A 27,057-nucleotide genomic window follows, 5' to 3' on the forward strand; every position below is an offset into this window, starting at 1 on the left:
TAGATTCTGTACAAACAGTCATAAAAAAAAGAAAAAAATCAAACAAAACCTCAAGTAACTTACTTCTCTTTTCCCTCTCTTGATTCATTTTCTCTGCTGTTAGATCACTGATATCACTATCAATATTTGCCCTTTCTTCTTGTAATTTTTTCAGCTCATTATTAACAGCATCAGTTTGTGGCTGAAGATTCTCACAGACTGCCATTGTATCGAGCTCATTCTTCCAGTCCTCTATCATCTTGTGAGTGTTGTGTATTTTCCTCTGTCTGTCCATTTCTTCATCTTTCTTCATTCTCAAAGCTTGATGAATTTCTTCGATCTAAGAATTTTGATTATTTCCAACATTAAAGGAGCTTAGTGTACAAAACCTAAGACAAATAACTAGGATATCTGTGCAACTGGTATTAAATGCTGATGTAACCATGCACTAAAACCGTAAGAGTCTGTTAGAGTTCCAATAGCCCTATGACAGCTGAAGAACTGCCAAGATTTTTAAGATTCAGGAACATTTAAGCAAAAAAAACAATCAAGCCTTTAAATCAATTTTTGGAGTTCTTTCATTTTCACAAAAGCAGAAGCTTAAAGATTAAGATCTTCCTTTACACATTTGAAAGTTAGTCTAAGATTGCAGAAAACCTGTAGCACAAACACAACGTGCAACATTGACTCTACACCCTTATACATGACCCAGTGCTTAGATGAAGTTCTGTAACTGTTTTACAACATATCATTGCTTTTTCTTTTTAAAAAATACTGGACGCATACATGTAACAGAAGCAATAACCCTAGCCTCTTGCATAGAATATTTGAGGGCATGTTTAATATTGAGTGCATTACTGTACTATAGAGGCTGTAGCTTTTCAAGGAAAGCCTGTAATATATAGTATATATATACAAACTGTCTATTTCTAAGTTTGTTGCATCAAGGTAACTGATTTTCTGCAACATATACCTGTCCCTTAGTAATACCTGTTTGACTAATAGGCTTTTTAAAGATTCATTGTGTACTGGATGGAGTGAAGCGTGCAAGCACTTGCAGCATCTTCAGAGAAATTTCCCTCTTCGCTAACAGAAGAGCAGACAAAAAAACCCCACATACCTGTGTTTTACTGCAGAGTTTAAGAAGTAGCATTCCGCCTAAATGCAGCACATGCTATAGCTAGTACTGAATTAATACAATAGCAAAGAAACACCAAAAAAAGTCACAAATATCAAAGACTATTACCTGTTTATCTTTCATCTCCAAAGCATCTTGCTTCTGTTTACATTTTTGAGAAATGTCTTTGATTTCAGCAGCCTGCATACAGTAAGATATTTAAATTAGATAGTCATAAATTCAGTTATAGTTACATTTGTAAAAAGCAGTCATATTTTTAAAAACATTCTGTATATGCATAACTAAGAATTTATTCCACATTTTATTACTGACAAAGTCATACTCACCAGTTTTTTATTATTCTTACTTGTATCTGTAACGTATATTTTCAGCAAGTTGTGAAGAACTGAGTAATGGCATATAAACTGTTCACAACCATTCAGCTATAGATCTGCAAATTCAGGCATGACAGATAGAGGAAGTCTGAATCTATCCTAATCTGAAATTAAAATAACTCCATCCTCAATTTCAATAAAAATGTTACATTCAGATCCTTACACTTACAAAACGTTCTTGCCTCTTTTTCCAAACCAACTTTACTAAGGAAAGCTTATACTTAGAGCAAGAAAGGCCTAAGTGCCTAGGCACAGGACAGCCAAAACAGAATTTGTCAAAGTCATTCTACCTCTGAAGTGCATTGTGCTAAAGCTGTATTCTACACAGCTGAGCTTGACAACTTGTTGGCTTATGTGTAGGCACCGATGTCTCTACTCTTTCTCTATCCTTCTCAGCTTCTATAGAGTTGTAGAGTAATATAGGTCAGAAGGGACTTCTGGGCATCACCCAGTCCAATCCCTTGCTCAAAGCAGGTCTTATTAGGTTAGGTTGCCCAGGCACTTCCACAGCTGAGTCCTGAACACAGTGGAAGTGTACTATGCTTTCTCTACAAATATAATTCCTCCTTCACTGAACCCTCAAGGCTGAAAACAGTGCAAGCAGAAAAATGGAACACTGCAGAAGGATGGAAGGACTGTAAGTAAATTCCAGTGCAGACATGGAAACAAACACACACAGCATTCTCTCTGGGAGAAATGTCTTCCTACAAACCAAGTACCACTGAAAATGCTAAGATGCATCAAGAATGGAGAAGATAAAACTATGCAGAATCTTTTCCCTCCCACAACCTGAAACATGCACAAAAATTTAAGACCTTGACTCTACAGCTGTTTGCATAAAGGCAACATGGAACAGTACATCTTGGTCTTGCAGTTGACTGCAATGTAGTACTGATTCTGTGATGCTCTCTCCAGAGACCTCAGGCAGGCACTCTGAAGAGGAAGCTCTCTCCCAGGAAACTGATGCAAAATATTCACAAAACAATTCTGAAGGCTCTCAAAATCAGGACACTAGTAAGGAACTGGAATTCAATTTTTCAATTATCATTACATTTTCAGTTATCATCTATTTATATATACCTATCCTACAGAACAGATTAACAGCTGTAATTATCTTTATGGTTTTCTTGGTACAACCACAACACACCACTTTATACTGTCAAGTATTGCTAAAAAAATTGCATTACATAGTCCACTCTGTTCAAATGCCTTTAAAGAGCCTAAAGCGGAAACTATTCTAGGCTTCTCTCACACAATGTTATCAACCTCTTCCTACAAGATGGGCTGATTTCTTCTTTTCAGAATCTACATGTCCTACACACCCAAAGCACAAAATTTTACTAGGAATTCTTAGTCTAACCAAATCCTTAAAAGGGTTTTAACACAGAGGGAGACAAGAGAAATATTCATGCAGTGTCTCGATACATTAATTTCTTCCCAGATCTAGCTCTGCCTTCACTTTCAGTCCAGCTCCTTCCAGGCAAAATCTGTAACACCATGCCTGGCTTTTTGCCAACAAAGTGTAAATAAGACATAACGAAGAGGTGGTTTATCTCTGCTCTCACATATATATCCTCAAGCCAAGAGCATGATCTCTGGAAGCAGTCAGAATTAGTTATTTGATAATGGATACAAGCCTGGATCAAAGGGCCTGAAGACAATTATGTTCCCTACAGTTCTGTGTGTCCGAAATAGAGAGGACTTAAAATGGTAAGCCACTTTCCCTTAACGTCAAATTGAAATTTGGCTTGAAAAAAAACCCAACTTTTGGGCCAACAATAGAGTTATGTTGCTTTTATAATAAAATCATTCATTAATCAACTCCTGCTGGCTTACAGCATAATTATCTGCTAAATGCTCACCAAATGCTTGCATCTACAAAGATAAAATTCTAAGCTACAATAAATTCAAGCAGTTATCTATGAAAAAGTGAAGAACTAATGAAGTAGTAGCAATTTAAGCAATTTTAAGGTATGGTACTTAAAAGCCTTGAGGTTTTGCCTTAGGTCAAAACTACCTCCTGACAGTGCAAGCAGCACTGATTCTCCTTCAAGAGAACTTCATTTTCACAGCCCAGCTAAGAAGGTATGTGGGAGGGAAATGGATTTCAGTACCCAAAAAAGAGCTACTGCCACAGAAGTTCAAAAAGTTCACCTCTAACTTCTTGATAACTTGCCTGATGTCATATAAATTGTTCATGCCATAACCAGGTATATAATACATTCCCTTAAGCCTTTTTCCACGATTTTGGACTCTATGGGGGCTTCTTCAGGATTAATCATTCAAATTAGACTTGGATATATCATTTAACATCAGAACAAAACTCAGGTTTGGAAATGTCATTATAATTATATACAACACAGTATCAGCTATACATTACAATCAAAATAATGTTAAATAATCACTGGAAAGCAGTATTAGAATATCTCAGTAAGTCTTCTATAAATTGTTTCAAATGTAGCATCCTTCCTTCTTCCCATCTTTTTGGCTTCTGGAATATCGTAGAACAAAATGCACCTAATACACTCTCTGGGCCCAGAGAATGGGCACAATTCAGCATACTGAACTCCATTAAACTCCAGTACTCCATACTCATTAAACACCAGTTCAGCATACAGTTAACACTGTGAATGTTTAGTGTGTGAAAGCCTTACTCCACAAGTTTAGATTGAGCAGAAAAGTATGTTGATTCAAGAGTATGAGTCAATCAGCTAGTACATTCCCCCAGTTTTTCTCTCACAGTTCTGTAGCAAATAGCCTATGCTGAGAACACTCCCTGCAAGTTAGAACTAAAATGCTTACTGTTTTGTCCTAGGTTTCTCATACAAACAGAGTATAACTCATACTAGCAGAGGATAACTTTTATATTGATATAGCCCAACACTTCTAAGAATTGTGGTAGCAACTGTTCAGTAGAATTCTTTCCTGTTTGAAAAAATATATTAGTATAATATTAATTAAAATGAAAGATACGAGTAAAACCTAGCAGGATAATACCAAGCGGTGAAAACAAAGCTTAGCACTTCACAACCATGAAGGCCCTTACTGCATTATGAAAATTAATTTCAAGCTTCCAGCCGTTAACTTTCCTTTAAGGAAGTACACTTACTCTTAAACAACAACAAAAACCCACAAAACAAAAAAAACCCCAACCACACCCAAAAAAGCCCACTTCAATAAAACTGCAACATTTTTAAACACTTAGGTATTCTGAATCACAGTATAATAAACTCTTGCAGTACTGTGGAGCACAAAATTCAGAGGGTACATTTAGCAAAGGGCTTTCTTAATAATAATAATGTACTTGGGAAAGTAGTATTGCCTGGTACAGTTTACATCACAACAAAACCAGAAGTGGTGTGAACAACAATCTGGTTTTTGTTTGTCTGGTCTTTCTGGTTTGTTTTTGGTTTTGGTTTTTTTGTGGGTTTTTTTGTTTGTTTGGAGGGGGAGGTGTTTGTTTGTTTTAAAGAAAGCACATGGATGGTGTATTAGCTCACAGTGCACTAGATGCCACTGAAGTTTCAGACCCTGACTCTACAAGATGCTTCACGACAGCAGTCCTCTATAGGTGTCACACGTGTCTCCACACTAAGGCCTTTGATCTGATCAGTTATCTTCAAACAGAACTCACTGCAGCAAATATTCTTATGTTATCATTTAACTTTGGTTTTCCATTTAAAATTTATGCAGCCTATGCATACAATGGCTTCTGCAGCCTGAATAGTACATGATAGTTAAAATCCTGCGGAGAATTACAGTACTTTACTATTTCTGTATGACAAATAGTGATTTTCCATATTCCCAGAGACAGCAGCTATTCAAAAAACAGATAGTAAGCTGTAAGGCAGGTTAGGTTTTCTGTTATGCATAAAAGTATTCGCAACTGATGGAGGATTACTGCCTAATAAAAAAAATTATACCCTACTTATGGAATTAGGTTAAATATTAGAGGAACTCTTTTAGGCCAGAGAAGTTGTAGTTTAGCTTAAATTAACCACCCAAACTGGCTACATTTTAATAAGATAAACAGAGAATCCACAAACCCAAACTACAGAACAGATGAAAAAGACAACTAATTCAATATAAGTATCTAACTTAGGGAAACTGTAACATTATATCCCTGAGGACTTTGAAGGTTCTATGAAGAAAATAGTAAAATTTGCATGCTCTTATAATACCAAGAGAGTGGACTTTCAGAGTTGCTACTGAAGGCTTACTAAGAAATATATTCCTTGAGTTTCACTGCTTTTAATGGAACAGAGACATGGAGAAGGCAGCAAGAACCAAGCGCATGAGTACTTCAGAAAAATTTCTTCTGAAACATCATTACGGCACACTAGAAAGAGGTTATTGCTTTACACTTTACAAAGCTGAACACAGAACACCTGAAATATGACACACGTTAACTGAGAACTTAAAATACCTACCTTATCTCTGATGTTCATATCCAGACTCTTAAAATATTCTTCAGTTTCTTGGATTTTTTTGGTCACTGGCGTCTGCATTTCTTTCATCTTCTTCAGTTCTTCCTTGGCTTGATCTCGGCTTTGTTTCACTTCCTCATGCTGCTGACGAACATTTTCATATTCCTTGGAGGTGTTGAAAGTAAAATAATTAAAGTCTTGTGTACTATTCCAGTATTTTATACTGCTCTAACATTTTATTTAATTGTACATGAGTTTTAGGAGAACAATCTCATTCAGAAGCTAGTATTAGAGCAACTACTTAAGTAATCCTCCTGTTACTAGTCACTCTGACTTGGAGATGTAGGGATCATTCAGTCCCCAGTGAACAAGCACACACATTTAATGGTTCTTAAATAATATGCAATTCAAGTAGCAGAAGAAACGACCAATTTGTCTGCCATTACCTTGCCTCTAAGTCCATCTGGGATCGGTGTAGAAAAAGTAATTCTTTAGCCCCTTCTGTCCATAGTTTGAGCACTACTTAGGCAGAAGTCCTCAAGCTAAGGAGCAAATAACCACAGAAAACTTCAGGAGAAAGAAAAGGAAGGAGCTGGACAGATCATCAGAGCCAGTAACAGACATAACCCTGAAGTAAACCAAGGAGAGAGACAGAGCGGAACAGAACTTTGGAAAACAAACAAAGACTCCACCATACACCACAAATACCAGAAAAGTCACTATCTAGGGAGTTTAACTGGAGATGCATTCCTGAGAAGAAAGAGATGGTAAGCACTGTGGTGACCAAGAACCTCCACTTCAAGAAGGTGGGAATTTTGGAGAGAAAGTAGTTTAGACTGAGAGTCATTAGTAGTGACTTTTTCTGTATTACGCTCTCTGGAGAAAAAAGAACAACATCAAAAAAACCCCAACCAAAACAAACAAACAAACAGAACATGACCTTCAAAGACTGTTAAGGGTTCATGAGAAAAAAAGGTAACTCAGAGGACCAGAGGGAGGAAGAGTAGATACATGTACGTGGGGGTGCAGAGGAAGGGAAAGCTGTTGGATTTGGCAGGCACTAAAGAAAGCCCCTGGTTTAGAGCATATGCCTGGATTATTCCAAGCTTTGGAGCATTAATAAAGTAATAAAGATAGCCTGCAAGCTCTATCTGTAACAGCTAACTTTGTTTTGTCTGCTACCACTTTTTCCTAGTTAGTTACTTAATTACCCTGCTTGTAAACACACACTATTAATCACAGATCAATCAACTTAGGCTATTAAATCCAAATTCTTTCTTCATAGTATCTTTTTCATAAAGCCAAAAAGTATTTGGAGAAAGCTTCTGTAATTCTATGATGTGGAGTACAATCAGTAACCACCATTACAAAGTTACAGAGGTAAAGCAATTATACTTCCACTTAGCTGATAGAATAAGCTTAAAAAGTTTAGCTTTGCTCTAAATAAGGTATTATATTTCAAGGCTAAACTAAATGCACACACATATGACTACACCTCATTTCTTCAGATACAAAGTACAGGCAAGTTTCCCTAGAAATTGTCATGACACGGTTTTTACACAGCAAATCCCTTTAACACTGTAAGAAAACCTGACTTTCACTAGACCTCTGTATTTCGGTAACCTTTAAGCAAATAAGATGCTTGTAATTATCACTTAGCTGCAGAACTCCCAAAGGATTTCAGCCCTCCCAAGAGATATTTGCACCTAAACTACATAACAAAGCTCTTCTCAGTTGTGAATGGAAGAGGAGGAAAAGAAGATTGGACACAGCTTGGTCAAAACACATTTTCAGAATTACGTGTTTTCAGGACATTTACAGCAGAAGGAACAGCACCTACTGCTATACTACCTTAAAACAGTATACCTTATGGTATACTGTACTACCTTAAGCTTAAGCTTGGAGGTGTAAGAAACCTCTTTTCTTTCAGACCCTACAAAAGAAGGGCTATCTATCTCAGAAAAACTGTAGCTCCTTAAATTTGCTCACTGATTGCAGATGACACAATCATTTGATGGAAGTCCCATTAAGGTACAGACAAGAACATAAAAAGTCCCCTAAATCCTTGAGTCCAAATCTTTAACGTTGTATACCCAGAGTCCATTTTATGGAATTTAAAGCAGATGCTCAAAAGCCTAGCAGACATAGACATATATAAAAATAGTGTATAATTCTCCACAAACAAAAGCAGCTCACACTTACTAGAAAAAACACTTGACTAGAAAAGTGTTCCTCAGGTGAAGAACAGTGGAGTCTTCAGAATAAAAACACAGTTCTACAGTGGTCAAATAGTAAAACAAGTTCAGCACTAGACTTCCTCTTTTCCACTAGTATCAAGAGACAATGTATTGTCGTATTTCAGCTGACCTGTTTTCAGCTGACCATCATCTCCATTTTGTAACACACTGCAGCATTTATACGTCTGCCTCCTGGCTGACTTGGAGCTATTCTGTTTTGTTACAGGGGCAATTCTAAACAGCTAGGTATGTTTGGTCTACAAGTAGAAACCTATGTTTTGGGGAGCATAGGGTAGGGGGAAGATCCACAGAAGGAAGAATAAACTCCCATGCTACTCTCAACTTTGGTGAACCCAATTTTAAGACAAAAACATTTATTCTTAGGATTAGAGAGTGCTAGGTCATATGACAAAGAAAAACACCCTTGTAAAAGAATGCATTTATTCTTTTAGAGAGAGCTTGATATTTTCATAGAATAGTTTGGGTTGGAAGGGACCTCTAAAGGTCATCTAGTCCAACCCCCCCCGCCCTGGGCAGGGACATCTTCAACTAGATCAGGTTGCTCAGAGCCCCGTCCAACCTGACCTTGAACGTTTCCTGGGATGGGGCATCCACCACCTCTCTGGGAAACCTGTTCCAGTGCTTCACCACCCTCAGCATAAAAAATTTCTTCCTTATATCTAGTCTAAATCTACGCCCCTTTACTTTAAAGCCATTCCCCCTTGTCCTGTCGCAACAGGCCCTGCTAAGAAGTTTGCCACCATCTTTTTTATAAGCCCCCTTTAAGCACTGATAGGCTGCAATAAGGTCTCCCCGAAGCCTTCTCTTCTCTAGGCTGAACACCACCAACTCTCTCAGCCTTTCTTCAGAGTGGACATGTTCCATGCCCCTGATCATTTTCGTGGCCCTCTTCTGGACCCGATCCAACAGGTCTGTGTCTTTCTTGTACTGAGGTCCCCAGAGCTGGACGCAGTACTTCAGGTGGGGTCTCAGCAGAGCAGAGTAGAGGGGCAGAATCACCTCCCTCGACCTGCTGGTCACGCTTCTTTGGATGCAGCCCAGGATACGACTGGCCTTCTGGGCTGCGAGCGCACATTGTCCGCTCACATCCAGCTTTTCATCCACCAGTACCCACAAGCCCTCCTTGGCAGAGCTGCTCTCAATGCCTTCATCCCCCAGTCTGTATTGATACCAGGGGTTGCCCCCACCCAGGTGCAGGACCTTGCACTTGGCCTTGTTAAACCTCATGAGGTTCACACGGGCCCACTTCTCGAGCTTGTCCAGGTCCCTCTGGATGGCATCCCGTCCCTCTGGCGTGTCGACCACACCACTCAGCTTGGTGTCATCTGCAAACTTGCTGAGGGTGCACTCGATCCCACTATGTCATTGATGAAGATATTAAACAGTACTGGTCCCAATATGGACCCCTGCGGGACGCCACTCGTCACCAGTCTCCATCTGGACATTGAGCCATTGACCACTACCCTCTGGATGCAACCATCTAACCAATTCCTCATCCACTGGACAGTCCACCCATCAAATCCATACGTCTCCAGTTTAGAGGGAAGGATGCTGGGGGGGGACCATGTCAAAGGCCTTACAGAGGTCCAGATAGATGACATGTGTAGCCCTTCCCTTGTCCGCTGATGTAGTCACTCCATCAGAGAAGGCCACTAGGTTGGTCAGGCAGGACTTGCCCTTGGTGAAGCCATGCTGGCTGTCTCGAATCGCCTCCCTGTCCTCCGTGTGCCCTAGCAGAGCTTCCAGGAGGATCTGTTCCATGATCTTCCTAGGCACAGAGGTGAGACTGACTGGCCTGTAGTTCCCCGGGTCTTCCTTTTTTCCCTTTTTAAAAACAGGGTTTTTGTTTCCCCTTTTCCAGTCAGTGGGAACCTCACTGGACTGCCACAGCTTCTCAGATATGATGGATAGTGGCTTAGCAACTTCATCCGCCAGTTCCTTCAGGACCCATGGATGGATCTCATCAGGTCCCATGGACTTGTGCACCTTCAGGTGACTTAGATGGTCTCAAACTCGATCTTCTCTCACAGTGGGCAGCTCTTCATTCTCCCAGTCCCTGCCTTTGCCTTGTGCGGCTTGGGAGGTGTGGCTTGAGCACTGGCCAGTGAAGACTGAGGCAAAAAAGTCACCGAGTACCTCAGCCCTCTCCATATCCCAGGTAACCAGGTCTCTCATTTCGTTCATTAGAGGGCCCGCATTTTCCCTAGTCTTCCTTTTATCCCCGATGTACCTCAAGAATCTTTTCTTGTTGCCCTTGATGTCCCTGGCCAGACTTAATTCTGTCAGGGCTTTAGCTTTCCTGACCTGGCTGCTCGGACAACTTCTCTGTATTCCTCCCAGGCTACCTGTCCTTGATTCCACCCTCTGTAGGCTTCCTTTTTGTGTTGGAGTTTGTCCAGGAGCTCCTTGTTCATCCACGCAGGCCTCCTGGCGTTTTTGCCTGACTTCCTCTTTGTTGGGATGCATCGCTCCTGAGCTTGAAGGAGGTGATCCTTGAATATTAACCAGCTTTCTTGGGGCCCTCTTCCCTCCAGGGCTTTATCCCATGGCACTCTACCAAGCGGATCCCTGAAGGATCCCTGCTCTCCTGAGGTCCAGGGTAGTGAGCTTGCTGTGCACCCTCCTTGGTTGCCCTAAGGATCTTGAGCTCCACCATTTCGTGGTTGCTGCAGCCCAGGCTGCCCTTGAGCTTCACATTCCCCACCAGCCCCTCCTTGTTGGTGAGAACAAGGTCCAGCATAGCACCTCTCCTTGTTGGCTCCTCTATCACTTGGAGAAGGAAGTTACCATCGACACATTCCAGGAACCTCCCGGATTGCTTATGCCCTGCCGTGTTGTCCCTCCAACAGATGTCGGGGTGGTTGAAGTCCCCCATGAGGACCAGGGCTTGTGAGCATGAGGCTGCTCCTACCTGTCTATAGAGGACCCCATCCGCTCTGTCTTCCTGGTCAGGTGGCCTGTAGCAGACCCCCACCGTAATGTCACCTGTCCCTGCCTTCCCTTTTATCCTGACCCACAAGCTCTCAGTCAGCTCCTCATCCATCCCCAGGCAGAGCTCCATGCACTCCAGCTGGTCATTGATATAGAGGGCCACACCCCCTCCTCGTCTCCCCTGCCTGTCCTTCCTAAAGGGCCTGTATCCCTCCATCCCAACGCTCCAGTCATAGGAGCCATCCCACCACATCTCCGTGATATCAAGAAGGTCGTAGCCCTGCAGGCGTGTGCACGTCTCTAACTCCTCTTGTTTATTCCCCATGCTACGTGCGTTTGCATAGAGGCATTTAAGTTGGGCCCCCGATGAAGCTGTCTTAACAGCTGGAGTTCCTTTGTGCTGCTCTTCAGGTGCTCTCCTGCTGGCCTGTGTTCCTTCTCCAGGCTCTGGGCATCTCTTGCTGGCCCTGGCATCAAACTGGTAGGAGTGGGATGGATTGAGGTTCCCCTCCCCCGGCATCTCTAAAGCCCTCTTCACCAGCTTGGCAAGCCTATGACCCAAGATGCTCTTCCCCTTCTCTGACAGATGGACCCCATCAGCCCCAGTAGACCAGGTTTCTCAAAGCGAGTCCCATGGTCTAAGAACTCCTATTTTGCAATATAGGAGAATACCAAGAGATCTATCAGAAGGATTTGACAAACCACAAAATAGCAGCAATCTTGTACACCGAAGGTCACAATGGAATGTGAAATTTTGTTGCAGCCTACAGGTCAAATATCTTCTACCTAGTAAAACAATTATGTGGATGACCCTTGATTTCAACTGTAGATTATCCACAGGCAAGTGACTTCTGGTAAACAACCTGGTACACACTACTGATTCTGTACTACAAATCAGAACTTCACGCAGGTGTCAAAACACAGTTGTTTCTATGGATTCAGTGGCTAAAAAGTTAAATTTCTCCCCATTGAGTGCACCCACCAAAAGTAATATACTCAGCAACGTAAACTGTCTAGAAGACAGCAGTGAAGAGTAAGGTGTGAAGAAGTCTGTCTAAGTTTGCTTAAAAAACACATAACAGCAATATTCTGAAACTTATGGAAGGCAATTTAACTGACAGCAGATAAGGTTCTTAACTTAGTTTCCCCCAGCCAGTTTCCAACCAGCCTTCAGAGTTCTGTATCTGCAAATATCTTACAGTAGAGAACAATCAGTATACATTAACTACGCAAGACCTACATCTCTCATAATAAAATAACTCTCTCTTCTTGTTAACTAAGCCAGGCTAATGCATGTGTGGTAGCAAAAAATCTGCATCGTTCAGAGGGCAGAAGTCCAATCCTAACGGCACAGAGCATACAGCCCATCTCCTTAGCACCACCATCCATCTATTTCAACTGCTGCTCCTATATCCCTCTGTGCTGTTAGCACAGAGGTTTGAAGGCAGTGAAGGTACATCCCCTGAATCCAGTTGCTCTTCTTGATACAAGGGACAAAGTTCTTTGTATGCCCATGTGAGGCTTTGTTATTTGCAAAATTGCAACAAAATACCTCACAAAAGTTTTCTGCATTCTCCACAAATATTACATGTAAGTTTTCATAAGTTCTGTATCTGTATTTCATGAATTCTATAAAGCTTGCAAACAAGACAAACAACATATTGCTTCAATATAATAAAATCCACGTCAGCTTAAACTGTTGATAGTAATGTAATCTGACTGACCATTCAACATTAAACTACACTACAATCATCAAAGCGCTGTTCAGAAAGACTTATTGTTTTGTATAAATGACCTATCCTTGATTCTAGGCTCTTTTAGATTTGTTTAGAATTTCCATCTCTCCAAATGCCAACATTTTTGAGATTGGCAACCTGTATTCACCATGATTTATGTCATGCACACCAAACCTCAATTAATAAATTAAAATTAGCAAAGGGGGAAGGCAACATGTTAAGAAAAAAAACACCAAAAAACATGTTCTGGAAAAAAAAAGTTACAGCTGGAAGAAGCAAGTCGAACTGGCTTGGCACAGCTTAAATTAAGCCCGTTGTGTCTGCAAAGAATAAAGGAGTACTGCTCTTAGCCCATATTGCTGGCTTTCCTAAATGGGCAGTAACTACTTAAGTTACTTCTTAAGCAACTTCTTCAGTCCAGCTACATATGCAAGAAAGTTAGGCCAAGAACAGTATTTCAAGACCTGGCCTATTTGCACCAAGCAATTGTAATGATATTCAAATTACTCTGGTCAAATTTCTTTTAAAGAAACTTTTGGCATATTTCTAATATTGCAGTATTAGGAAAAATGGATTAGGTAAGAAAAAACACTGAAAAGAAAACAAAAACTTACCACCCAAGGCCTTTTCCTTTCAAGCATCTCAATTGAGTCTAAATGGCGCTTGCGCTCATGGTATCTCTCAACATCTTGTTTGTATCGTTCAATCCTCTGTTTCATTTTCTCCAAAGAGTTAGTTTTGTCTCTGCACAAGTTCTGTAAGAATATACATTTTCATGTTTTACAGTATCTACTTTGTGAAAACACTTTTCAGAAATAGTCCACACCTCACCTGTACACTAAAGCAGAAATTTAACACTAGAGGACATTTTAGTACAGCAGTAATTAGAGGGGAACAACCCAACTAGGAATAGTAGCCCAGCTTTTTCAAGTACATTTATCACATACTTTCCGTGAAAACAAATCTAATTTAAACAGAAATCTTAATCTGAAGAAATTTTTTTTTTTTTATTTTCTCAGGAAGTTACTCCCTACAGCTCGAGCCTCCATTAGTCTAGAGGTTTCTTAACCACCATAACTGTTTTTGATAAATAAAAGTAGCAAAAACGCTTGTGAAAGATCTTGTAGAGATTTGTAACAGAAACATTAAGGTAGGTATGTGAATGTAGTATGTATGAGTGGAAATGCATGCATGCGCACAAGCGCAAGAAGAAACAGCAGAACAAAGGATTAAAAGAATGGCCTGTATGGCTAACAACAGACAGTGTTCCCAGAACACTGTTCCCAAGACACCATTCCCAGCAGTAACAGCAAGGAACACATTAGTTCTGCAAAGATCGCTAAGCCTGCGCTCTGGTAAGATCATGGTAAAAGTAACTGTCAGGGAAAGACCCTGCGTCCTAAAACCAGGACAGCCACAAGGTTGCAGCCTATTGCATACACTCTCCCTTTTCCTTGTTGTCTGTTAATATTCCAAACCAGGAAAAACAGGTAGCAGACAACAATCTTGTCCATAATTTACGGAAGTTGAAGTCAGCAAGATTAAAGCAAAGTACCACCCTATAACAGCCGATGACTTCTAAAAGGCTTGAAAGATCTGTCCAGAAAAGTTGTTGCCAGTCAAGAATCCCAGAAAAGTGATGAGTACTTGACAACAGCTGTCACTCGTCCTCTGCATCCAGACCACTTGCAGACATATGTCTTCATGCTTACAAGCATGTGAGTGTTGGAGTGAATGAATTCTGAGAGACGACGAGCATGATTTGGTAACATCAACCTACTGCAGACTTTGTAATACTACCTTCTAATTCTGTAAGATCTCACGTTAAATTTTATTATGTTAATTTCCCTACAGTCACTGTTCTGTCTCTATAATGTGCATGTTTACCTCCAGTTCTCTTTCCTTTTCTCTGAAGTTTTTCAGTTCACAGTGAAATTGGTACATTTCTGGAGGACCGATGGATTTTTCGGTGGCTTCAAGCAACTCAATCTTACTCAGTTTTGCAAATTCTCCAACTTTGTCCTACAAAATAAAAAAACAGTTACAAAAATACAGTATTAGTTAGAACAGTGCAATACAGTAATACTGGATTTAAATACTGCAACTTACTTCCCATAAACATCACTTGACTTACAGTTCTATGCCAGATAGCTCTGGCACAGTTAAGTTAAGCATAGGATGACCATCTCAAAGTAGGAACCGAACCCTCCTAAACTTTTTTCATACATGGTTTTCTTGGAGCTGTTCTGGAATGATTTAAGCTTAAATCTTATCTGTTCTTGGCTGTTTGGCAGCTTTTGAGGACATGGGTTGGTTCATTATTTTTTAATTGGCTATCATTCTTCTGAACAAGACAGTTTAGTACAGACAATTAAAGGTTTTATTCCACCGTATTCTTAATATAGGTTCTCAGGCTGCTGAGCTACACCTTCCCAGCATAAATGCTATGATTAACTCCAAAGTTAAGCAATGTAGAAGTTATTATTAAGGCTAGCAGCCAAGGGTATCAGGAAGCATTGCTGCTGTCCAAGGCAGAGGAACAGCTCAAAACCAAGACTGGAGTGAAAGGTGCGCTTGCCACTGCTACAGTGGCAGAAAGCAAATAAACCAGAACTTTTAACACAGTAATATTCACGGAACTGACATTTATGTACTAAAGAAAAAAGCTGGTTTAAATACAAAAGTTACGTTGGCAGAATATGCAGAAAGTTCTACTCTAAACAAATATTGTGAATATGTAAATGAAAAAAACGCAAACACCAAAGTATTTGTTTCTGCACTATTAGCTTTCTAAATTTTAATCTTTTTCAGCATGTCTCCTTGAAGGCGCTTCTCCTTGAATAGAACAATAAACCCATGGTTGGTAAGGTTCTGATAAGGTTTCCTTTTACTACCATCCCTGATGATCCACGTGAACTGGGAAGGCCTTAGGAAAGAACCCACCATAATTTTTTTTAAGGTGCAATTGTGAGGCCACTTAGTTATCTGCCCAGAAATCCTGACGTGCCTGAGCATGGATTCAGATATGGAAACTGCTTGCAGCATTCTTTAATCTTCTCTCTCCTTTAGGAGCTATTTTCCATCAGGATGATTTTACTCGTACATAATTTGATCCTAAATGTCTTTAAGCCCTATGCTAAGCCCAAGAAACTGTTGAGCCACAGATGTTACCAAAAAGGCTCTAGTAGCAGTCTCTGTTGCAACTGTAGAGCCATTTAGTAGGACTGTTTATTTTTTGGAGAAGGAAATCCAGACAACTCTCCCCATTCACTTACGAAGTACAGGATCCAATCCTAAGGAACTGACTGGATATAACCAGAGAAAAGTGCATGCAGGGATTGACTGGGAAAGTCAGGGATGCAGAACTACAGGAACCATGCAGGTAAAGGTACAGAGACAGCGCTAGATCTCAAGACCTCATAAAAATTTCCTACAGATTTGTTGTGTAAGAACATCCCTACAGCAGCACAGACAGCACAGAGAGATACCACTGCTAGTGCTGCTACTCAAGCACCAACGTGGGGAACATCAACCGCTTTCCTTCCCGTGTCAACTGACAGCAGGTACAAAACCATCCAAATAGTGAGCGTTAAAGGTCATACAGTTCCTCCTTTCTTTCACCATCACACCAGTATGGCTACCTCATCCCTCTCATTCTTTGTGCTGTTCCATTAAATCGCTGAAGTGCTACAAAAGCTAGGAAGCAACAAAACCCTCTCAAAACATAACACTCCATTTGCACCCACTGTCTTTCAAAATTCATTCATACCTGAGGAAGAAACTGGCACAAGTTGTCCACCTGGATGTTCAAGGCTGCAATCTGCTCTTCTACTGTTTTCAGGGTTGTTGGCTTTCTGTTGATAAACCACGCTGATGTGTTGTTCACCACTTGAATCTCACGTGTGATAATGATATTGTCAGGTGTCTTAGACCTGATCAATAAAAAGAAGTGTTTACACTTTTGAGAATATGCAAAGGTTACCAAGTGTCAAAGTATGTTAGAATCATGGTATTAAAACTTTTAGATATCTAAATATTTAACATAAATTAACTGGACAGTAGCAGCAGATTCACATTTTATGCTTCAGAAAGTGTCCAGTACTTCAGTGATGAATTAATCTCACACAGAAAACATCAAGAATATCTGCAAATCTTAACTCAGAGGAAGTTATTTATATAAATGACATACTCATGCTGAATGTATGAACCATTTAAAAGTTGTTACAGATATGAATAGCTTACATAAAAGTGTATTTTTTTGTATGACATTTAGTAAGTTTTAAAATTGGTATGTAGGAGGTGCACACTAATGCTACGCCTTTAAAGTAAAAAGTATTAGTATACAGAACTACATCAATAAGCTGTATATACACATTCCATTTGGGAATAAAAATAGTATCATACAGTATGAAAAAATTCTAATTTGTTTTCATTTTCTGCTGTTAAAGAACAGCAAAGATGCATCAGTTGTCCACTTAGTTCTCTAGCTCAACACTTATCTTCAAAAATTTAGTCTGGTTAAGATGCATCAATAACAAATGAGCAATGAGATAGTCATAAACTCTTGAAATTTTGGTCACCATTTTGATTTAGAAATTTTCTAGTGCCTATTCAGTCAGCATATTGTTAAAGATGGAGGATAAGGGCTCATAACAGTTTGGAGGCTGGGTACCTTAGGAGACTTAAGAATAGAGATCAAAGTAGAAGTGAGTAATTCAACAGCTTCCAGCATTTGCAGTAAGTGTCACAGGGATATGAGCCTACTTCTTGAAGACTGTATGACTGCTTCCTCACAAGTATCCACTACCTTATTTTAATATACCAGACTGCCTTCAAAAGACCTACAAAGCCATGCTCCTTTCTTTTATCAAATTAAGGACTTTTTACTACTGTAACTCTTGATTTTAGTTACAATCCAAGGGCCAAATTCAACCAAGACAGTGCATGCTTACAGAACTCAAATGTTAAAGTCTTCTGCATCATTGCTGTCTTACCCTAGATGGTGCATTTAAATATTTTCTACCAATTAGACAAAGGACTGAATTACATTGCAACCACTACAGTAAAAACGCTAAGTCTTCACATACTGCAAGTCTCTCTTCAGACTTTAAAGCAACATTGGGATGTATCTATGTTGAAACAATCACACTGTCTACCCAAAAGACATCCTACCTCCTGACCCATTGCTTGGCCAGTCTCCAAAGAATGTCTTACTTGATCACTCCCACAAGAACGAAAGTGAATAGGATTTTTTCAGAGACCTGTTCCAGTATATCTTTTTTCCTTAACACAATTTTCTTTTTATACAATCTGATCAGGGTGTCCAACTGTTATACAAATTAACTCAGGCTCTGAATCAGTTGGTTAGCTCTATGTTCTATTTAGTTCAGGCAAACAGATCAGGTTAAGGCTTATCAAAACCACCTGTGCTATTGCAGCTTCATGCTAAGATCTCCACAAAAAAGCACCCATTTAGGAACTCTATTAGGATAGTCACTCTTTAGTTGTTAAAAAAAAAAAATACTTACAGGAAGCATGTAATATTGCCCTATAACCACAAGTTACTGATGGAACTTTACAGAGTAAGTCCAAATGATTTTCAGTTGCTCTGTTTTGCAAAAGCTTACCTAGAAGATTGCATTAGCCAAAATTAGTCAAATCTACTTTTTTTTTTCTTCTTTTATTTCACTATGTGATGTTTTCAGTAAGAATGTAGAGGAGCCCCTCATACCAGCACTATCAGTATAAGAAAGTGAAGGCAGAATATTTGGTTTTAAAGTTTAGACTTTGTCTTTTTTTCTTCAAAAATAATTTCCAACTAGTACATCATGATGGCAGTACTGACTATCTGAATCATCTGAACCTTAAATGTAATCAAAAGCTAAACATACCATATACATCAATCTTGCAAAATCAAGACCAGCCATTACTGCTTATTTCTTGCGCAGTAATTATTTAACCTTATTACCTATTTAACCTTTAACCTAATTCTGAAGTCTGGGTAAAAAAAAAAAAGAAAAAAGTAAATCACCAGCTTAAAGACACAACTCTGTACACCAGATTTTTTTTTCACAACTCTGAACGACTGTGTGGGGAAATAATCTAATTAAAAATGCATGAGGAAATACAATTTTACTACTTACAGTTCAATTTCTACTACACCTTTCAAGCACCCCTGCTTTACAAAGAGACCAACCTACAAAATTAATTGTAGAAGTTATTATTGCAAAATAACACTGTATTAAATTTCTTACAGAAACATTTGTATTTGTATAATAGAGTTGTTGTAATGGGATATTTTATTGAAAACTTACAATTAAAAACTAAAATTTATTTTGGCTGTGTATTAACTAAAAATAAAGGAAGACACTATTATCTTCCTCATCAACTAGCAGCATTAGAACTTCCTCCATAGGTTAACAATTTCTGGTCAATTTCAACCTCTAAAACTGAACAAATTATAATCAGCAGATCCACAGAGAGGAACAAGTTCTCATGAATTTGGAGAACAACGGCAATACAAATGAAAGACATTACCAAATATCTGTACTAATAGAACTGCCAATTCTAATAGTATAAAAATAAACATGAAAAGCCAATAAAAATACCAACACACAGTGCTGCCATGCAGTCAATTTCCATATTTACATTTGCTCAAGACTGAGCTGCAACCAGAGAATATGTACAATCATTTAGGTTCCCAGATTCAGTGCTCCAAAGATCTACTGAAATATATTCCATCCAACCAGAATACCCAAGAAAGCAAGAGCAAAACTTAAAAATTTGACAATACAAACTTCCTACTATAATGTCAACACATGATCTCTTGGGAGCAAAAAAAGAAAATAATAGTAGAACCCAAACCAATCCAACTTCCATTTAAATCAAAGATTAGTGCCTCCATGCTTTTAGAGAAATTCTCAGACACATTAAGGATATGTTATTTCTACAGGTTCTATATACTCAGAAATTTAAGTTAGACTTTTTTTATTTTATTTCTCCTTTAGTTGGTATTTCTGATCAAATGTTATTTATGCATTAGGTGGCATTTTCCTACCGCACTGTGGAGGCTTAGACATCTTCAAATATAACCTCCAGTCTACTCAGTTTTTAGCACAACTCAGGTGTTTCCACTTCATAATTCAGCCAAGACAACAAGTAGTTAAGTAAGACAAAACCCCTTTGGTAAAAGCCTTTGTTTCTGGACCAGTTTATTCTACAGTTTGGACACATTACTTTTTATAAAAATAAAGCACAGCAAGGAAGACAGTCTTTTTCCCCGCCTCCTCCACTGGACAGGGCTCTTAATGAAATTCAGATTAAACATGAAGATTACAAAAGTTCATAGTTACCTTATCAGCTCGCCCTATGAAAGAAGGTTTTCCAGCCAGTCCCAGGCAGATGGCACAAACAATGCTTGACTTTCCTGTTCCATTAGCACCTACAATCATGTTCAGATTGGGTCCTGGACGTACTTCACAGTCATCGTATGTTCTGAAAAGCACAATAATTTTTTGAACCTTATAAGCACTATGTCACCTTAAAAAAAATTTACTGGCTTAAAATCACTTTATGATTATATTAAATAAGACAGATAATTTTATCAAATCTAGACTCAATCCTCAAATACTGTTTTGTAAGAAAATCTCAGAGTGAAAACTAACACTACAATAAAACACTGTGAAATACAGTCCTACCAGCCAGTACTTACCACAACTTTCTTCAAAATAAATTATTACAAAGAATTAAATCCAGCCACATAATGACGATTTCTACTGACTTTACTAGGACATCATATTATTTTACATATATAAAAAAAAAAGACAGAAAGAAAATGGAGTGAATTCAGTCAAGTCTGTTACATTTAATACCAGCTGCCTGCTGCACCGCAGTCACAGAAGGAGATTCCACTCATCTAACCCATACAGTGAACTTGGGTCTTAAGCTCAGCAAGAAGTCTGTGGAACTTCCTATTGATACATCATGCAGTAGCTTTCTTGAGTTACAAGAACCTAAAACATTAGCCTGTTATCAGTGATTTTTTTTTTAAATTGTACTAGACATCTTTCATCGTGTGCATCCAGCATGGCTACTGCAACAGCAACTACAGGAAAAGACCAAGCCCTAGCATGCAAATTCAAGACAAACCATTAATATTGGTATGATCAGTAATATCCCAAATTTATAATGAACTCCACCATTCGATGTTCTGTTCCTGCACTGTACCAAACACAGAGAGGAACTGAGACACTAACACCAAAGAAGAAACAGAAAGCAGTTCATGATAAGACAATAACATAATGCATGTACTTGTGGAAAAGAAGGTATTTGAACCCTTAATGCTGAGGCTTAAACTACTATGTTTGAAGCTTCATTTGACATCTGTAGCATGACCCATGAACCACGCTACTCAGAACTGTTTTCAAGGCTGACATGAAGCTATCAGCATACCAGCCATAAGAAAATGGCCTGAAAACTTCTACTAGTAACTATAATAGCTCCAAACAGAACTGTATTCCCAATACACAGAAGCTGGAGAAAGCACGTGCAAAACACCACAGATACTTTATCCCAATGGTTCCCAAGGCCTGTCCCCGCTGCCCTATGAACATCTTCTGCACTCTCCCCGCCTCCACTGCCTGACAATCACCTAACTGGGAGACAAAAAGCATGCAGAGGCTGACATGGACAACAGGAACCACCACCTTAGGGAAAGAAGGACCGACATGACCACCACTGGGAAACGCACCCCCACGGAAGCAACACTGCACTAAGAACCTACGGGACTCGTAATCCACACAGCAGGTCCTCTCCCTCCTCTAAGCAAGGCATCGCCTTCCAGGGGAAGAAACGTTTCACGCACTCCCTCTTCCAGCCCCGACTCGCCTCGGTATCCAAGGCCTTATTAAGGCCCCCTGTTAACCGAGGCTGACTCCCCGCTCCGTGCGCCACGGAGGAGAACGGCCGCAGCGAGCACGTCCCTGCCTCGCCAGCCCGCTGCTCCAGGTTTGGCCCTCCTAACTTAACCGCCAACCCCCCCGCCACGCACCCGCTTTAAAAGAGGGCAGGGGGGGAGGGAGGAAGCCGAGGCCGCCCAAGCTAGCCACCGACCTCTGAGATGGCAAGGAGTCCGCAGGCCACCGCCCGCAGGCGCCCCGCGGCCAATGGCGGCCGCTCGGCCGCCGCCACCTGGGAGGAGATAGCGCCCAGCGCTCACTCACAGAAAGTTCTTCATGAAGATCCTGACGATAGAGCCCTCGACGAAGCGGGGACGCGCCTCAGCGCTCCTCACGGCCCGCTGGCTGCCGCCGGCGCCGAGCTGACAGGCGCCCAGGCTACATTTCCCCAGCGTCGCCACCGCCATCTTCCCTCTCAGCCCGCCCTTAACCCCCGGCCGCGAGGACGCGCCCCGCGCCTCGCTCTCATTGGCGGGCGGGAAACGGCGGGCACATGAGCGCGCTCATTGGCTGACAGGGCGGGACTAAGCCGTGATGAAGCTTTTCATTGGCCTGCAGCGTGCCGCGCTGGTGCCCATTGGCTGGAGGAGAGCGGAGCCGTAAGGGGGACCCGGGAGGGAGGTTACGGTGTCGCTTTCGGTTTCAGATAACGAGGCGGGAGGCGACGGGTTGTGGCCTTGGCGGTGTTCCCCGGCGGTGTTCCCCGGCGGTGTTCCCCGGCGGTGTTCCCCGGCGGTGCTCCCCGGCGCTGAGGCAGCCGCACGGCCTAACGGGCGTGAGGCGCGGCCTGGGCCCGTCCCTGCCGGCGTGAGGAATCCCTTCCCCCCTGACGGGCCACACCTCCCGGCGGGTGCTGCGGCGGCAGGACGGCGCCTCCCGGCCGGCGTGGGCAGTGCGGGGCGTGAAGGGTCGGTGCCTGCGCCGCGCCCCCGGAGGCGGCCCCCCCCCCGGCGCTCACCCGTCAGAAGAGGGGCGACCGGCACCGGGACCCGCCTTTAGCGTGCTTCTCGGAGACCCCTGCCCGAAGCGGGGTGGGAGGGGGTTGGGCAGGCTTCGGGGCCGCAGGTCCCGGCCCTCTCGGCTGTCACCGTCCGCTACCGCTAGCGGCCTTTCCCCGGCGGCTGGGCAGCGTAACGCGGCGCGGGAGGGTGGTGGTAGCGGCCTTCCCACGAGGTGGCAGCACAGCCGAGGAGCTGGGCGGCCAGTGCTTCCGAGGCGGGCACCTTCTAAGTATCCCCGTTCCTTCATGGGGACAGGCTTGGGTTCCGGGCGAGCGAACTCCTCTAGTTTTCATATTCAGCACCTGTCTGGGCTCGTTTACTTTTTCTTACTAAATTTCTTGTTAGAAATTTACTAAATTTCTTATTTAGTAGGTATTTTGTACTTATTTAACAAAATAACAGGAAAAAAAATTTTTAGATGTGTTACTTCAGAGATGGGGAAGTCTGTAGGAAGGATAGATGTCCTTTAGAAATGATCCTGGAGGCATGCATGTGTGTGAGATTTTGGCACCTCGACTGCAGGGCAATCACTAGTGTCGCTGAGACTCCTGCAGATGTCTTACCTTTCCCACATACTTTATTTTTTCTCTCAGACCAAGAGTTCCTGCTGGAGCATGAGGCCTCATAACTAGCCAAAGCTTCTACGAGAGACCAGGAGGCTGATTAAGACTGCTGAAAGACAGAGATAAGTAACTGCTCGTGCTTAAGTGGAACTAGGTAAAGGAATTGACACATAACTAGAGTGATTTGTCCTAGAAAGTTTACAAAGAAAACAATGTTTTTCCAATATGAACCAGACACTTGGCATGCAGAGCCTTGCAAGGCCACCTGTACCTAAGCAAATACCCTGCAAAGACAGAGACTGCCATGGTAAAGACATCAGAACAGCATCTTTGGGTATGGATGTAGCAGAATTGAGACCAATGAGGAAAAAGTAATTTAAGGCAGGTTGCTTCTCTGAGGGGAATTTAGATAGGTAAAGGGATGTACAAGGGCAATGAAAAGCTTGTTCCAGATACAGGGAAAAAAATGGGTGAAGAAAGATTAAGATCCATTAAAGAATGAAGGGGACTTCTGCGCCAACAGTACGAATGCAGATGCCCACAGATAGTAATGAAGCTGACCTGCATGTCCAAGCCCACCAGAACATCAGACAGCCACTTTGGATAACTCACTGGACTCTCTACCAGGTCCATGTCCAGAAGACTTGGTGTAGAAGAATAAAGAAGCATAGAAATGCACCCTAGTACTATGTGGTATGGAGGGGAAAGGATAATGAAATTGAAAGTATGTCATTCATAAGATTTGTGATAATAGCTTTGTAATAGCTGTGTAATAGAGTGCGAAATTACACACTGGTGTGTCTGTTAGTTAATTAGAATTTAGTTGATTTATTAGTTGGTAATGTTTTACTTGATCAATAAAAATTGTAGCCTCCTAAATCAGTTACATCTCAAGCTTGCAGATGAAGAGGATGGAGTTGGACTCATTAAGTAACAGTGACTTGTAGCCAAAAGAGAAAGAGGCAGTAGATTAAGGAACCATTTCAACGTATTTCCACTAGAGACTGCTGAAGAGATCTGTTTTTCTCAGAATTTGTCAGGGAGCATTTTCCAGGATCTGGTGAGTATGGATGCTGGTAAGAGCTGGAAAAAGGAGACAGCGAAGGCCGCAAAGTCGGTAGTGCTTGGACCAAGAGGAGCTCTTGAAAGGAGAGGGCGGGGATGTAAAAGCTAGTACAGAACATAAGACCAGCAAGATGTAACACATACTTAGCAGTGAGCAAAGGAATATAGCAGAATATGCAGTTGGCTAAGAAAGACACCAAAATGCTGATGTTCAGAAAAAACATATGCAGGTGGGAAAGGCGCAGCAGGTGGACAGGAAAACAACAGGGGAAGGATGGGAAGAAAACAGCAAGAAGGTGAACATAGATCAAAGTAATGTAAAGGAGTATTGAAAGTTTATTCATTCATACTTAAGCAACTAAGAAACTTTAAATCACAAATTGAAATGTTTTTCCAAAGAAAATGTTAAAATTAAGTAAATTTGACATCTGACAACTTAGTGTTTTGTTTGAGGTAGGACGAGACTGATGTTTTCTCTTTTTCAAAATGTGAGGGGTAGAACCTTTTGATTCAGTGTGTCATGTTGCAGGAAAAGCATGCTCTCTTCAGCCTTCTACCTTACACAGTGGCCCTTTTGGAGCAGTGGGTCTCTTGAGTGTGGGCAGTCACACTTGTGAGCTGTGTTCAGATCCAGGTAGATAAAATGCCAGGTCTTTTAGTGCTCAGCTTGAGCTGTCTTAGTGAAGCCTCATGAGTGTAAAGTTGGATTTATGTTAGGTTTATTTTGGTGTGACGCAATAGTCAGCCAGAATATAGTTTCATATACGTTAGTGTAAAGCTAGAATAACAATGATATTTTATGTTGTTACTCTCGTTTTCCATTGGTGTAACTGAGATCTGAATTTGGCCCCCTTTTTGGAAATTAATATGGATAATGACAAAATGTTAACTAATGGCAAAATATTTATAGAGTAAAAAGAGTATTAAACAAGAGGGCAGTAAAAGGGCTTTTCCTCTGATCTCAGGACAAGTTTAGTTCTGCTCCAGCACAAAGCTACGTTTAGAGCAATCAAATACAAGCCTGTTAGTGTTTGGGGTGTTATGGCTGCTTTTGAAGGTTTCTTTTTCATTTCCATTTTATGGACTACGCCACAACTGGGATCAAAGCAATTACTTGTAGGTTCTCCAGTAGCTTTTGAAGAAATTTTCAGGCAGTAAACAGGCCTAGTATAGCAAGACTCAGAACTGTTCTTTGCCCTACTGTGGTTCCTGTACAGCTACTGCAGCAGTGAGAAAGGAACAAATAATAAATAAAAGTGGATCAAGGGCAGAAATTAGTTGCACAGGGAGTTTCCTATTTGGTCAGAGCTGATGGAATGTTTTTTATCTCACCATAAAACTGAAGTTTGCCAGTGGAGAAATATTAATGTACCTTCCCTAGTTTTCAGATGTTTTGCAGCCATTTTTTCACTAGTCTGTGAATTTCCTAAAGTGATATTCAGCAGGCACTAAAGTAATTTAAAGCCACCTTTAAAATTCTCCCTCTGTTCTTTAATTCCTGCAGCAGAAATGGGTGGAAAGTTGCTGTTGTTCCCTACCAAAGGAAGAACTTAGGCTTTTTTTTGCAGTCAGGACAGTGCTTCACACCCTATGGATAAATACTACCCTCAGTGATACCAACAAAGTCATCGTACCAGTGAGGTCCCTAGAGAACGCTCAGTGGAGAGCAGAATAGAGTACTTTGCTTATGTTCTTATTCATATCAGCCTAAATCTGATTACTTCGATGGAGTGAAGCAGAGTGGCATAAATTGTTAGAGATAGGAATCCAATAGTTACAGTTTGTGCTTCATTTCATTTACAGAAAAGTCCTGTCAGAAGTATGGAGAACCACCAAGTCATGATTTTAACCACTTCGTTTTCACTTGTTTTCTGCTTAGATAATTTGATCTGAATGTTGATACCAAAGCATAAGCTTTACAGAACAACTGTAAAACTGTATTGACTCTTAGGAAACAGTCCATCATTTCTGGTTGCTTTCCTTTTCAGAATAATAACAAGAGTGATGCGTTCATAACCAGCTGCCAACAGGGACTGTAGGTAGCTAGGATAGGCAGTTAAGATGTGAATTCCTTTTGGCTCTTCCTCAGTCTCTAGGAAATAATAAACTCTTCAATCTGTGTGGTCAAATAAACACATTCGTACTGAATGTATTTAATCATAGAATCATTGAGGTTGGAAAAGACCTCTAAGATCATCGAGTCCAACCGTCGACCCAACACCACCATGTCCACTAAACTAATTGAACAGTATATTTAATTGTTTGTGTCACCAAAATGAAAACTTACTAAAGACACAAGGGTCTAGATTGTCCCAGGTGCTGTTGATCTTTATAGGCTGTTAGGAAAATTGTATACTTTGTTCTGAAAGGCGGAAAGGCTATTCCCACTTTTCAGGGCTCACATCTTGCAGCAACAGCTTGAATGTGGTGGCTGTAAGAATAATTTCTATGGCTCAATACAGGAACTTCCTGCAGCAGATCAGATTGCTTTCTGTCAGCTGTCTTAGGTGATGTGACCCACACATTTCATTCTCTTTGTATTCAAAATACTGAATTCAGGCTACTATATTAGCTTCAGTTGTTTCTTGACACACTGATAACTATAAAGTCTAGAGCAGAGCAATAAGA

The 27,057-nt window shown here is 41.0% G+C and overlaps 1 protein-coding gene across 1 annotated transcript in view; it reads right to left on the reverse strand.

The window, feature by feature from the left end:
• SMC5 (structural maintenance of chromosomes 5) overlaps positions 1-22,216 on the reverse strand; it is a 52,240-nt gene extending 30,024 nt beyond the window's left edge. Inside the window, exons 1-9 of the mRNA XM_076361835.1 lie at positions 22,065-22,216; positions 20,196-20,337; positions 18,987-19,039; positions 16,613-16,775; positions 14,731-14,865; positions 13,458-13,598; positions 5,922-6,083; positions 1,226-1,297; positions 64-319 (exon numbers count right to left, since the gene is read on the reverse strand). Of these exons, the coding sequence (XP_076217950.1) occupies positions 64-319; positions 1,226-1,297; positions 5,922-6,083; positions 13,458-13,598; positions 14,731-14,865; positions 16,613-16,775; positions 18,987-19,039; positions 20,196-20,337; positions 22,065-22,207 (1,267 nt within the window). The 5' untranslated portion in view covers positions 22,208-22,216. The remainder of the gene's footprint in view (positions 1-63; positions 320-1,225; positions 1,298-5,921; positions 6,084-13,457; positions 13,599-14,730; positions 14,866-16,612; positions 16,776-18,986; positions 19,040-20,195; positions 20,338-22,064) is intronic.
• Positions 22,217-27,057: the final 4,841 nt, after the last annotated feature.

The sequence above is a fragment of the Aptenodytes patagonicus genome, chromosome Z, assembly GCF_965638725.1.
Source record: "Aptenodytes patagonicus chromosome Z, bAptPat1.pri.cur, whole genome shotgun sequence".
Taxonomy (NCBI): domain Eukaryota; kingdom Metazoa; phylum Chordata; class Aves; order Sphenisciformes; family Spheniscidae; genus Aptenodytes; species Aptenodytes patagonicus.